The following is a 13,939-nucleotide window of genomic DNA, read 5'->3' as shown; positions in this document are numbered from 1 at the left end:
TGCATTTTGCGAGTCGGATCCGACTCGCAAAATGCATTTCAGACTCGCTAATAGGAAGGGGTGTTCCCTTCCTATTAGCGACTCGCACTGGTATGCAATTCCATTTGCGGCCGCGAAAGCGGCCGCAAATGGACTCGCAGTTACCATCCACTTGAAGTGGATGGTAACCCAGTCGTAAACGGGAAGGGGTCCCTATGGGACCCCTTCCCCTTTGTGACTGGACCAGATATTAATTTTTCAGGGCAGGGAGTGGTCCAAGGGACCACTCCCTGCCCTGAAAAACCGAAACTAAAGGTTTCGGATTTTTTTAAAGTGCAGCTCGTTTTCCCTTAGGGAAAACGGGCTACACTTTAAAAAAAAAAAAAACTGCTTTATTGACAAGCAGGTCGCTAACATGGAGGCCTGCTGACGTCAGCAGGCCTCCATGTTAGCGAGTGCCTATACTCGCAATGGGGCCGCAATTTGCGACCCACCTCATGAATATTCATGAGGTGGGTCATTGCGACCCCATTGCGAGTTGCAGTCGTTGTCTGAGACACCGTACTGCATAGCAATTTGCGAGTTGCAAATTGCGAGTCGCAGGGACTCGCAATTTGCAAGTCGCAAATTGCTTTTTTCGTACATCTGGCCCCTTATTCCTTGCTTCCAACTGATATGAGGTATCTAATTGTCTTAATAGATTATTGTTCTGAATGGATTTATCTTTTATTTACTAAGTCCCCAAATACGAAAGCTATCATCATGTTTTTGGTGAATGTTTTGAAGATAGAAGAGTCACCACAGGGAATCATTATTGACAATGGTACTCATCTTGTTTCTGTAGACATAGTCATTTTCAAACATAATGACATAAACCATCACCAATTTACTTTATATTTCCCTAATTCAAATGGTTTAGTAGAAAGAGCCAACAGAATTATGAAAAAGGAAATACAGACAGCAGTAACTTCAGGGAAGGGCTCCTTTCACATTATTGAGTGGTTGCAAAGTGCATACAAATTTATTTCCTAGTTGGTTAGAGAGTAAAACAGAGAAAAAGATAACAGGAACCAATGAGAGCAATTATTTTCCTGTTGCCTTAAAACAAGTCAATACAAAGGGGTATTTTGATCGGAAACATATTTCCTATGATAAAGATTTTAGAATAGGAGATTGGGTCATTGTTAAGAGTCCGAGAGAAGTTAAGAAGGGTGAATCGAAATTTTCATTACCAGTTCAAAAGGTGAAAGTAACCAAAGGCACCATTTTTTAGAAGGGAAAGGTTGGTGGAACAGAAGGCAACTAGTCACAATTTCTCCTATGCAAGCTAATATCAAAAGAAGGAAAAATGTAGGCAATGAATATGATTGGCACACTTGGTTGCTCCCAGAAAATGTAGTAAACAATCGAAATGTTGAGGCTGAGTTACCAGTGAAAGCTTCCAATGACATTCCTAGGATTTTGGCATCAACTCATTGACTGGTAGCAACAATACCTAGCAGATTTAAAGATGATGTGATGTATTAAGCCAATAATGTGTTTATTTATGTATTTATTCAATTTGTTGTCTTTCGTTATCATTATATGATTAATCTTGTTTTCATCCGGTGTGTTGGGTGAAGGTGTTGTAAAATGCTGTAAGTTATTAAGACAGCATCATAATAGGAATGTACAATAAGAATGTAGAATAGGAATATAGAATGTAGAATAGGAATGTTGATATGGAGCTATGGTTCTAACAGTGACCAGTAGGGCAGTTGCTGTTAGGATCTTAGTAGACTGAGATGTGTCTGGCTGTGTTATGTTTTGGGCGCTTTTTACTTCAATAACTCTAAGCTGATACAACTTCTTGAGAGTGTGACCTCTCACTTCAACACACAGTAACCAAAAGCATAAACACAACTTGTACACTTCACCTCACTTCAGATCATAAATAATTAATATTTTCCGATGATATAACAAGATGTACACATCACGTGAAATGAAGTACTATGTATGAACAACACCCAGCAGTCGCAAGAATAATCCAATGGTGTGCGCACAGGTTAATTCTATAGAAGTGCATGCATATCACTGTAGACACTCGAGATTTGCAGAATTGATGTGCACATCACTGGCTATTATGGAAACGTAGTCAGTATGCACATCACCCCGAGACAACAAACAGGGTGACTGGCAGTGCAATGGACATCCCAAAGTACTTCCAAAAGATGTCTCACCCACTTGTGTATGCAATTGACTTTGTTATGTGTATGTGACCACACCTCTCTCACAGTGTAGCTCTAACCCAGAGGTCTTCAAACTGTAGGTCACGACCCCCAGGGGGGCCGTGGAGTCATCAGAAGGGGGGCGCGCATCCCTCAGCCACTTCTGCCTCGACGTCTTCGTTTTTGAAAACACACCCATCCTGGGACCATTCATTTAGATAGTTGCAGCTGAATTGTCATTCAGTAAGTCTCCTGTTAAGTGAATCCGGGGGAGGGGCAGACATTTAAAGAAGCATTCTTGCCAGGGTGCCTGCCTGCCTGAAAGACATGCAAATATGCTCCACCAGTTAATCTGCAAATGTAAACTGTTTTATGCAAATGATTTATTATTTTTGAGTGGTGGTAAAGAGTTAACAACTGACCTGTGAAGTGCATGCTTTTTATTGTAATTTTATTTACATAGTGTTAACTACGCCTAAGGAGGTGTTGAAGGGACAGCTATGTAAAAGAAAATGTATTATGTATGGTCTGCATATTACTAAAATCTATATTTTGGAAGCTCTATTTTATGGTAAAACATTTTGCACATTTTATAGTAGTCTATGTTAAACTGTGTGTAATGCAAATATAAAAAAATGACTTATATAGTCACAGTGCCTTCTGTCCTCTCCAATTACACACAGACCTATGCAGTGCATTAACTAATAGAGGTTTCATAATGCACTACAGTGCATTGCCCACTGAGCAACAACTTTTATTTATTTTTCATTTAAGCTGGCTGTTATTTTATATGTAGCTACCTAACGGTGAGATACCTAAAACAACGTACAGAATATTTTGGAGCTTTTTTATGAGAGGCTTTCGTCACCGAAGCATCACTTTTTTTGATGCTCCGGCAGCATAAGCCTGTCAATCATACCTATGAGGCCATGCAAAGCCACCCTACGTGGCTTTGCATGGGCTCATAGATTTGGAACAAGGCAAAGCAGAGCAAGCCGCTGCTTTGCCCTACTCTGCACTAAGGAGGCCTCCCATGGGCGTTGCGGTGGCTATTCCAATGCAACACCCATGGATTTTGACGCTGCCCCAGATTTTCAAAATCACGTAAACTAGAGCAGTGCCAAAACCTTACACCTCCCTTGAGCAGGCGTAATGAAGAGAAATGTTTTCATTTCTCCTCGTTTTTTCCTCTTTCCATGTGCATTGCATTCTGCAGCACACATACAAAGAGGAAAACACCTCAGGGGATTGTTTTTGTGCAAGAAGGTGCTTCTTCCTACCTACATTGGCACTAGGCAGCAATTTGTGAGCCAGTGCAGGGGGAAAGGACAGGAATTTCATAAATACGGTCCATTCCTGCCCTTTTATATTGGCGTGGGGCAGTGTAGCAAGAAGGCTTGCGGCACTGCCTTACGCCAATTCCTCATAAATGAGGACCTTTGTTTTTAGCCACACCTTTGACCACTCCACCACACTCACTGACCTTTGGTTTGCTAAACACTGTTTAATATTATTTCTTCACCATAAAAATGATTTGATGTGGAAAGATGATGAGGAGTACCAGAGTCTAGAATTGTTTTTCATGAGGGGGTCCTTACGCTTAAAATGTTTTGAGAGCGGGTCCGGCACCAAAATGTTTGAAGACCTCTGCTCTAACCCGAGCTGAGTTGGGCAAGGTGTAGCCCGGATTACAAATAACTGGAAGGACAGCAAAGGATCCTATGACAGACGGGATGAGGCGCAAAGAAGAAACAATGCAGGTGCAGGGCTCTCAGCACGGGAAGGACGCCGAATACCGCTGCCAATCGCTCATCGCCAATAAAATGACGTCACAGAGAAAGATTACTATAAAAATAAATTATTTACTTGAGCATCTGGAAATGCGACAGGCAGGGAAAACAGGATCACAACAACCATCTTCCCGCACATTCAAAACACAACATTCAGCCCGATCAATCCTAATTAGTTATATCATGGCTAATGCTTACATAACATGGTTCTAAAGATCCAAAATCCAGCTATACCTTTTTTCTGAACGAAGTCTGGCTTCCGCGACGTGGCGTAATGGTGTATATTCAGTGGTTTTAATCATGATAGAGTAAGCTTTTGACATTACATCAGTGCTTAATTTGTGCTTATTGTTTCCGGTGCTGAGCACTGGCATTTATTTTTGACGGCCGGGGCTTGTTCTTCTGCCTCAAGCATTTGCTAAAAGCAAAAGATACATATAGGAAAGAGGGAGTAAAGGAAAAACGAACAAGCATTTGCAATGCAACAGGTCTCGCGTTTCTCCAAGTTAGAGCTATTAGCAGTTGTAAACTCCCAACCGGACTTTTCTTGCCACATTAAACCTATCGGCAAAAAGTGCAATTATCTACGTATCAGGCAAAAGTGCAATTAACTATGTAACAGGGTCGATGTCATGCAAAGCGCTCGACTTCTGCCAAGCGAGATCACGCTGCGAAAAAAGATATAAAGTAATCCACAGACCGGACGAAAAACAGCAAGCCTTGCATGTTTTCAGTACTTGGTCGCTGCGCTCGAGGAGGGCTAATCACTGGAAAAGGCATGACGTATGCATGCCTTCCCCTAAGGAAACCAAGCAGATTTTGAAAGGCAAGCCCACGAACCAATGAAAGACACTGACGTGACATGGGTGGGGCTCCGAGCCCTTTTCTAACTACTAATGCGTCTCACAAGCGAAATGCAGGCGCAAGCGCCTGCGACACTGGCTCGACCCTAAAAATGGTGTTCCATGTGGGTTGGGGCATTGGGCCTCCGGCAGTGAGCGCATGTCTGACTTCCCAAGGGGAGCCTGTGCAGATGCGATTAAGAGCAGCAGGCTCCGGGCGGTGGGCTTGGTGAGCAGAAGAGAGCTGAAACTGCAGCTTTTCCTGCCTACGGTCATACCACCCTGAATGTGCCCGATCTCAGAAACTATGCAGGGTCGGGCCTGGTTAGTACTTGGATGGGAGACCGCCTGGGAATACCAGGTGCTCTAGGCATTTTGCCTCTCGCAGACACTAGGTGCTGCACGTCTTAGCTCAATTACACAGCTTCCTTGCTAATTTCATTTTCAACTTTTTATTTCCTGCACTCTTTTTTTCCTGTCTTAAAAAAAAGAAATAAAAAGAACAGCACATAACACTGAAATACACACTTTCCAAAGGAAAACTTGCAATTATTCTGCACTTTACACTTGGCCCGAGCTGAAGAAAACATTTGCTCCACGACAGGCAAAGGGATCCCTAGCTAAGGCTTTGCTTTCTTGCGGTAAGCATCTGCGTGAGGTCTTAAGACCAGATCTCACTTCTTGTGATGTCATTTCCTGTCAGGTCATGGGTTGTGATGCCACTACCTGTGATTCCAGGTGCGATTTCACACACTGTGGTGTCATGTGCCGTGATGTCACTTGCATAGTGTCTAACTTGGTCAGTCCCCCCACTTATTTTCTTTGAAACTTGTGCCATGAATAAGCCTTAGCCCCCAAGAAATAGTGCTTGAGCCCACTATTGGCAACCAAATGGAAAAAATCAGCACAGCGTGTCGGAAATGTGATAAAAGGACGATGATGTATTCGGTGTGGAAGAATGAAATGAGTTGCAGACACTAGTGTAACAGAGTCCAAAAGCTGAGCATTCCAGAAACAGGGAATAAAAAAAGGAAAGGTGCATACAATTTGAGTTGTTGTAAAAGCATTCCAAAGCATTTTCCAGCATTTCATGGCACTGTAAAAGGTGTCATTAACTTAACGATCCATTTATCGACCACAGAAAGAATGGGTGAGCAGGGCGTGTGCAGAATAAAACCTGTTCAACATAGGAAAACATCCCAGCAGAGAGCACATTACTCACAGTTGCCTCCTAAGCATTAAACTACAGACCTCTGTCTCTTTCAGTTTCACTTGTATTGTAAGAAGGGGCATTATTTTGCATGTTTTTGAGAAAGGATTCCATGATGAAAGATCTGATTTTTTTCAACAACTCCTAAATACTTTCTGTGGGACCCTGGTTTGACAAAAGTAAAGAAAAGGCTGGCCACCCTCTGCCTGTAAGGCATGGTGAATATGTTGCAGATGGCACTTACAGAGTGACAGAGCCTCTCCATTAAGTGAAAAAGGTGCAAGAAGAGGGCCTGCCTTCCCGTTTATTTCGGGATTTGTTAAGGTAGTGTAGAAGAGATATTTCTCCTGGCCAGAGTGAATGGAGGTGATAACGAAGAGAGAACTCCTGCACAGCAGCAACTAATCGTCCTTGGGAGGGGAGAATGAACGCTGCTATTCAGAAGCAGCGTCTACCCTGGTGACTCCTCCTTATCATGCCCTATGGAGGGGTCCAAGGAGGCGCAGCACATGCTGTGTCAGGTCAGGGGTGTCCCTTGTAATTGAGTGTGTGAGAGGGGCCGTCTGATAGTCGTGCTAGGTTGGGGAGGGGCTGCTGCACCCTGTGAAGATGAGAGAATCGGACGTAAGCCAGAGCATTTAACGAGCATTTTCAATACAACGAGTCACGCATTTGCTCGAGTTAGAGCTATTACCGTTGTAAACTCCTAACCGGACTTTTCTTGCCACACAAATGAAAAGAAACAAAAAACGCAGCGCGATTGCGCTGCGTTTTTTTTTCATTTGTGTGACAAGAAAAGTTAGGTTAGGAGTTTACAAACCTGGGGGTGGGGGAATGCAATGCTCTCGTGTTTGCTCGAGTTAGAGCTCCTAGCGTTGTAAATTACTGAGTGGACTTTTCTTGCCACACAGACTGAAAATAAAGAGAGCGAGGGCGAGCTGGCCCTGGAAAAGCCCCCCTCTGATGTTGGTTTATGTTTACAGAGGGAGCTGGTGGGGAGGAGGGACTGAACAAGCACCCACGCTGTTGGGGTGAAACAGGCAAATGCCGAAAAAAAGCCCCTTACAGAAGAGATAAACAGGGCATAGCGTAATTACACAGTACTTTGTGCTGCTCCCAAAGTGAAAAAAGGCAAGACAAAGAGGCAGAACTTACCACTAGCAAGCAAGGATTTTTGAAGGGCACTGCAACTATCAAATCAAAATGCTGGAACTCACTCTATTGTATACTTTAGTATACAGCAGGCCGAACGCTAACGCTCGACCTAAAAAGCGTCACAAAAGGTAGAAAGTAGAAAGCTGCTAGAGTTAGCTGAAGGGGCAGGGAGTGGCTTTATATGGATTGAAGACGCCCGAGATGGCTTTAGGATTACGCCGCCTTAGTATTCCCTGATCGCACATTTAATTGCAGCCGCCACATGTTTAAGAGGAGGGCTTTGGGCATCGGCACATTTATATTTACAAATTAAGCACTACATTACATACGCTAAAGAACTGCCAAACTCCTGTACACAAAACTCACCTTATACGCACCACGGAGGCTGCGGGGGCCTTTGTTATGCCACTGCTACCCCCCAATATTTTTATTATAACAAGTGGCATGTAAATCACAATTTGTATTTGTAGGGAAAACAAGACTTTGATTTGTTTCCATGACATACAGGGTAGTTGGCACATATCTTACAAATCTTTGCACATGATAGCTGAAGTGAATCATATACTAATATATGCGTAAACAATTTTACAGTCAAACACTTTAAACATTCTATTTTTTCTTACCGTAAAACCATGAAACTGCTATCGCTTCTAGGAATACTACTGCAAGGATTGAACACCCAGCACCAAACTCCTCGAGGAGTTTTACCACATATGCTCCTCCCTGGAATTAAACACACAAATTAAAAATGCAATAATGGCCTTGGATATTGTATGCGCAGAAAAGAAATCCCATCAGAGTCCCAAGGGCAATGTTGTTTCCCTCCTGCTGGGCGCTTTTATTGGAACTTTAGTGTAGACATCAGATTGAGCTAAGCAACATGACCAAATAAACCTGTGGTTTATGTGTAGGCGGTTAGTTTTACTTTCTTGACGGTTCTTCGTGTTAACATTACATAACGAATACAAAGATTACAGGATCACATAAGATTGGATGGCATTTTTTTTTAGGGTATTATGACTTTGTTCAGATGAAGTTCCCGAAATCCATTTTTTAAACAATGAAAGCTAAGGGGCAGTTTTAAGAGCCCCTAGCGCCTCTTGCACCACATTAGCGTAATTTTTTTTATGCTAATGTGGCCCAACGAGGCCCAAATCACCGCACCAAACTTAGAAAGTGGCACCATGCATGCATTGCGCATCTTTGTAACCTTTTGCTCTACATTATGCATGTGCCAGTTAGGGGGCCCAAAAAAATGGCCAAGAGATTTCTTTGCGTCATTTGTTTTGGCACTTTTAATGCCTGCTCAGAACAGGCGTTTAAAGGAGGCACACTATTGTTTACAACGGGCCTCAATGGGCTTTGCAGGATTAGTGTCAACATTTTTTATGCTAATCCTGCAAAGCTCTGATGGCTCTAGTGTAAAAAATGTTGCCATTAGTTCCCTTAATTACGGCCATTGTGCGCTGTATCTTAGGTACGGTACACACATGGTGGCGTTAGAGAGGCGCTAAGGGGGCGCAAGAAAAGTGGCGCTGCACTGGGTGCAGCACCACTTTTCTTAAATCAGGGCCTAAATGTATGTATGTAGGAAATGGTTTGTGTTAGCTTCATGCTGCAAACCTCTGCACTTCAGACGAGTTACTCGGACTCTAATGAGAGCATGTCAGAGACTGGTGGGAATTTACAGCAAATGCCAGTGACATTATAAATCTCAGACGTTTTGTGATGTGTTGCTTTTTAAAACACAATCCTCTTTCTAATACATACCCTCATTTCCTTTTAATTTTGATAACTTAACCATTCAGGTAATCTTTTTTTAAGCAAATAAGAGCAAAATTATTTCATTGCCTCGTCAGTAGTATTTTAGGTTTTGTAAGTTTCTGCAGCTGATTAGAAAATTAAATAATAGTAACAGTTTAATTAAGTGTATGTAAATAATAAAGCAAAATTGAAAATTGCAATTTTAAAAACGTTTAGTAAATGTGAAGGAATTTGCAGTTTGAGGCTAAAAATTAAGGTGGGGTCCTTAGATTGATTTGTAGGAGCAGCGCAAATGTAGTAAGCAGTATGTTGTAGAGACGATGGGTGGCTCCAATGAGATTTTGAAAAGCCCCAGTCTTCCCACTAAAATGAAAATGTTGTTTTAAAAAAAAAAAATGTTTGTATTTGTAACTTTATTTATATAACGTTTGCTACTTCTGTTGAGGCGTTAAAGCGCTTTTCGGTAGGTAACCCGCTACTCCGGAACCCAAAGGATTAGTGGAGGACTAGTATAGGGAAACATTAGTTGTTAATTTGGGTGCTCAACATGTGAGTTTGTTAGTTTGATTGAATAGACTAAAGGAGGGATGTGTCTAGAAAGTGTTATTTGGGAGATCATAGGAGTAAGATGAGGTTTGGGATAAGTCAAAGGAGGGATAGAGGAGGGAAGAGTCTTGAAAGAGTTATTAGGGAGATCAAAGTAGTGAAATTAGTTTTAGGATGAATCAAAGGAGGGATAAAAGCGGAAATAGTCAAGGAAGGGTTATTTAAAGAGACCATAGTAGTAGAGTGAGGTTTGCGATGAGTCAGAAAGTGGAGGTAGAGGATATATTGATAGAGATATAAGATGAGACAGAATAATGTATTGGAGAGAGTTGAAGGTTTTTTTTTGTTCTACAGCAGGGGTAAATTTATATATATATATATATATATATATATATATATATATATATATATATACCAAGCTGAATAGAAAGAATACACTTACAAGGAAAATAATTGATACTTTTTTTATTTTTTATTTATATATTTTATTTTTCAATTTTCTCAATGTTTCAATAGTGAAGCACTTAGATGCAGCTGTTAGGATTACATTTACATATTCTGATAAAATTAAACAGATACCATTTAGTCAAAGAACTAATATGAAAGAAATCCAGTGACCTATATACATGTTAAGCATAAAGTAATATATGTGTGTGTCTATATATATCCATAAGTGATTGGGGCTCAAACCTAGCCCAGTTCTTTAAAAACAATTGTACAGTCTATTCCATTTTAAGGACTTCCCTTAGAAGGTCTATTCTCCAAAACATGATGTAATGTCATACTCTTTCTACCTCAGTGCAGCCTCCACCAACACGACCAACAGGTCAGTGAGACCACTTGAAAGTAACCTTGCCTTGACATTGTTACTCAGTCAGAATCCACAGTGCAGAGAAGTCACAGTGTCTGATATGGATCAGCTTTTGCAGAAAGGCCTAAGAGAGTACCAAATGCCATATTTACAAACCCCTCCCCATGCCTCCTCATTTGCTGGGGTTCTTATCTTTCTGATTGTGACTGATGATAGGATGGGTCATTAAGAAGAGAGAAGTGGGCTCTGGGCCCCCCTTGCTGGTGCTAATCAAGCAAAATTCCATATACAGAATGAACACAATACTCAGGAAAAGTACGACTGCACATGCGTGCATTTCAAGCCAAGTTACTAAAAGTATCCAAATTGAAGAACACTTACTGCCACCAAACTCACAAGCTAACTTAAGAGTCCATCTATATTTTATCGTTATGAGACAGGGCACAACAAAGGGTATACTGATTGGTCGTGCTGAGCACTTAGCTGCCCTACATTCATTTTTGGCTCTTGAAATATCCTTCTTTGTCTCATAGCTTCATATCAGGTCAAATTGAAAGGTGACAAAAAAGAGACCTGTACCCTTACTGGAGTCTTAACATTCGTCTTCCTATTGTGTACATCTCCCAGTGAAACCCTAGAGTCAGACACAGACACAGAATCAGAGCAGGCCTGCATTCAGAAAGGCTCTCATGAGAGAAGAAGAAAACAGAATTAATCAACCAGGGCACACGGGCACAAACATTCTAAACTCCAGAGTTCGAAACTGAAATAAACTATGGGACTAGGCAATTGGATTTTGTGAATTAAGTAAAATATTTCATCATCTGCATACTTGTGTGTTACTTTGATGAATGCTTGTTTCTGTATTTTTGTGTAATGTTTTGAGGTTCTAATCATCCAAGTTGCTAAAGCCGTGATCCCCTGCTTCTAGGAATGATTTAGTGGGGTCCCGCATTCCAACAATGATTAAGTAGGGTGTCCACAGAAGTCAAAACTTTAAGAACTACTGACCTATTGTATATGTCACTCCTTAGCTCCACTTATTGAGATATTTATTAAATATCTACTTTATGTGACATTGCTTTCTATTTCAAACTATTAATCGTAAAACTTTTACCGACTCCCTAAAACACTTACAAATATGCCTGAGTAGGAAATAAATGGGAGGAAAATGCACCTTTTACTAGTCCGTTGTTATAAAACATGAAATAAAATGATGTGTTTTAGCACATTTGTGATTTTATACATAATTTTATATCCTATACATCGTGGTACATTAAATTGTAGTAAACCTCCTCAGCATTCTTATATAGTCTCTAGATTGTCACTAGATGTTGTGATTATTTTAATCCATGTCAGAGAAATACAAATAAACACACGCACCACACACACATGGATATACAGATAGGTGTTTCTCTCTGTGTGTATATGATACCCCGTGCAAGCAAATCTCTCTTTGTTCGCTGTATGAGTGTTCCAATTATGGCACACACTATCTGATGGATACTTCTATCTGCAATTTCGTCACCTGCTGAATAATCCCAGGCATCGGACTGAATCTGAAAACTTCAAAGCTCTCAAAACACCAGTAGGGGAGCTGGTTTCATGTTGATGCCAGAAGTGACAGCAGATGACATCTCTGAAGCAATATAGCACCCACCCCGGCACATCAGTCAGTTCCCTTTTTTCCACCTCTTTGGTGCGTATACGAAGCGTACTGTCTGAGAGTTGTGTGAGCTTTCCACATAAACTTTTTTTTGTGCATTGTGACCATGTCTCCCCCAAAACGGCCTAGTCAGCGACCTCGCACATAGGTTTGTGAAGTACATCTGGGCCTCAAGCCTGTAGAGATTGTGAGAGACAGATGTCTATCACTGACCCGCATTCCATCTGACCCGTGTGCCTGTGTATGACCACCACTCCAAATTCCATGACTCATGTCTTAGCATGCACTCTAAAGCTGCCAAATAGCAGGGAGCTAAGCTCTTTATTGGTTGAGCCCACGATGACAAGAGAAACTGACATGCTTGAGGGCCCATTCAAGGGCACTATCCTCACTTTCCTCCAGCAATCAGAAGATGCATGGTAAGCACTAGAAACACAGATAATGCTCCTCAGTGCCTTCTGACCCCTACAGGACCATCATCTTTGAAACTGGAGTTGGCCGAGGTAGAGCCGGTAGAGCCATCTCCCCTGAGTTGCTGTGCTCCAACTCCACAACCGAAGCCTGCCCAGGTTCACTTGGCATACTCCCGGCACCACCTCTGGCGTATCCAGACTTCCCAGCACGAACTCCAGCTACCTGGTCTTCCCAACACCCACTACAGACCCGATGGTGATTCTTCAAGCTGTGTTTAAAATTTTTTCCTAGGCTTCGGCTCAATCGAGCCCAGTGGAACCACATGGCATAACACTGTTCGTGTCCTGATGCTGTTGCCTTCAAACCTTCCTTCTGTTCCAACTCCTTTCAATCCAGCACATAAGTACACCACTTCACCTCTACCACTGGCATCGTGGCCAGCTTCAACTCAGAAGCCACCAATGCCACTACCTCCTCTTCACTCATTGGGCCACTCACTAAAGTAGCCTTTTAAAACATGTCTTAGGCCTGCCACTGCAGCCTGTAGTGCAGTTTTGAACTGCCATTTTGACCTGGCAAAATAAAGATTTTGCCAGGCAGGCCTAAACCTTCCTTTTTAATACGATATGTCACCCCTAATCTAGGCCCTAAATTCTCACAGGGCGGGGTGCACTGTATTTTAAAAATAGGACACATGCTTAAGCCTCCTAAAATCATTTTTCATTGTTGCAAGATCTCTCCCATTGACTAACACTGGGTTACTTTATTATATCTGATCTATAGTGATAACTTTGGATTCGGGGCAGATAAAGATATGCTGTTTACACTCAAATGAACTGTAAATTAATGATGAAGTCATATTTCAAGTTACAATTCTGAAAATGCTACCTCTAAAAAGTTGGCAAATTCTTGTCCTAACCATTTGTGACTTCTGCTGGTGTCCTGGGTTACATAACTGTGAATGGCCTTGGGGCTTGTGTATTCCTTCCAGACAGTCACACACAGAAGTTTTAGGTGTGGACAGGATGGACCACCCTGACAGCATGGCTGGGAGGAACTGCAGACCCTCATGCACTTCAAAGGGCTTTGCCTCACAAATGCACCAGAGGAATATGACACCAGGCCTACCTGCCTTTTGTCACCCCCAGACAGTTTGGAGCCTTGATAGGGGAAGGAAAGAACTTTCCAGAACCAGAGCCTTAGTCCTTCTGGCCTTTGCTGGCGTGAGCCCCTGATCCTTTTGGGTAGCATCAGGGTGTACTCCTCTGCAGGAAAAGGTGAAAATCATTACATTTTAGGCTCCTCATGACCGTGAAAGGGGCAGTTTTTGCCAAGACTTTGCTGCTCTCATGACCACCAACGCGAAGCTCAAGTGAGACTTGTTCTTTGCGCTAAAGTGAACGCCAGTGATAACTGGAAACACACTTCAAGCTACAGCTATGATAACCCATGGTGATCACCAATGTGAAGCTTATGCAACGATCATCTGCGACACCTGACCGGCTCTTCGTGCTACGACGACGGCAGCCTGCGATGCCTGTCATGCTCTTCATGA

The 13,939-nt window shown here is 42.2% G+C and overlaps 1 protein-coding gene and 1 pseudogene across 1 annotated transcript in view; one reads left to right on the top strand and one right to left on the bottom strand.

Moving 5' to 3' along the window:
• LOC138265155 (sodium-dependent serotonin transporter-like) overlaps positions 1-13,939 on the bottom strand; it is a 590,345-nt gene that overhangs the window by 186,914 nt on the left and 389,492 nt on the right. The window contains exon 10 of the mRNA XM_069212703.1: positions 7,807-7,906. Coding sequence (XP_069068804.1) covers positions 7,807-7,906 — 100 coding nt within the window. The remainder of the gene's footprint in view (positions 1-7,806; positions 7,907-13,939) is intronic.
• Positions 5,083-5,191, top strand: LOC138266783 (5S ribosomal RNA; annotated as a pseudogene).

Source organism: Pleurodeles waltl, chromosome 11 (genome assembly GCF_031143425.1).
Source record: "Pleurodeles waltl isolate 20211129_DDA chromosome 11, aPleWal1.hap1.20221129, whole genome shotgun sequence".
In the NCBI taxonomy this organism is placed as follows: Eukaryota; Metazoa; Chordata; class Amphibia; order Caudata; family Salamandridae; genus Pleurodeles; species Pleurodeles waltl.
The sequence above is the reverse complement of the archived record's forward strand: the minus strand, read 5'-3'. Positions and strand labels throughout refer to the sequence as shown.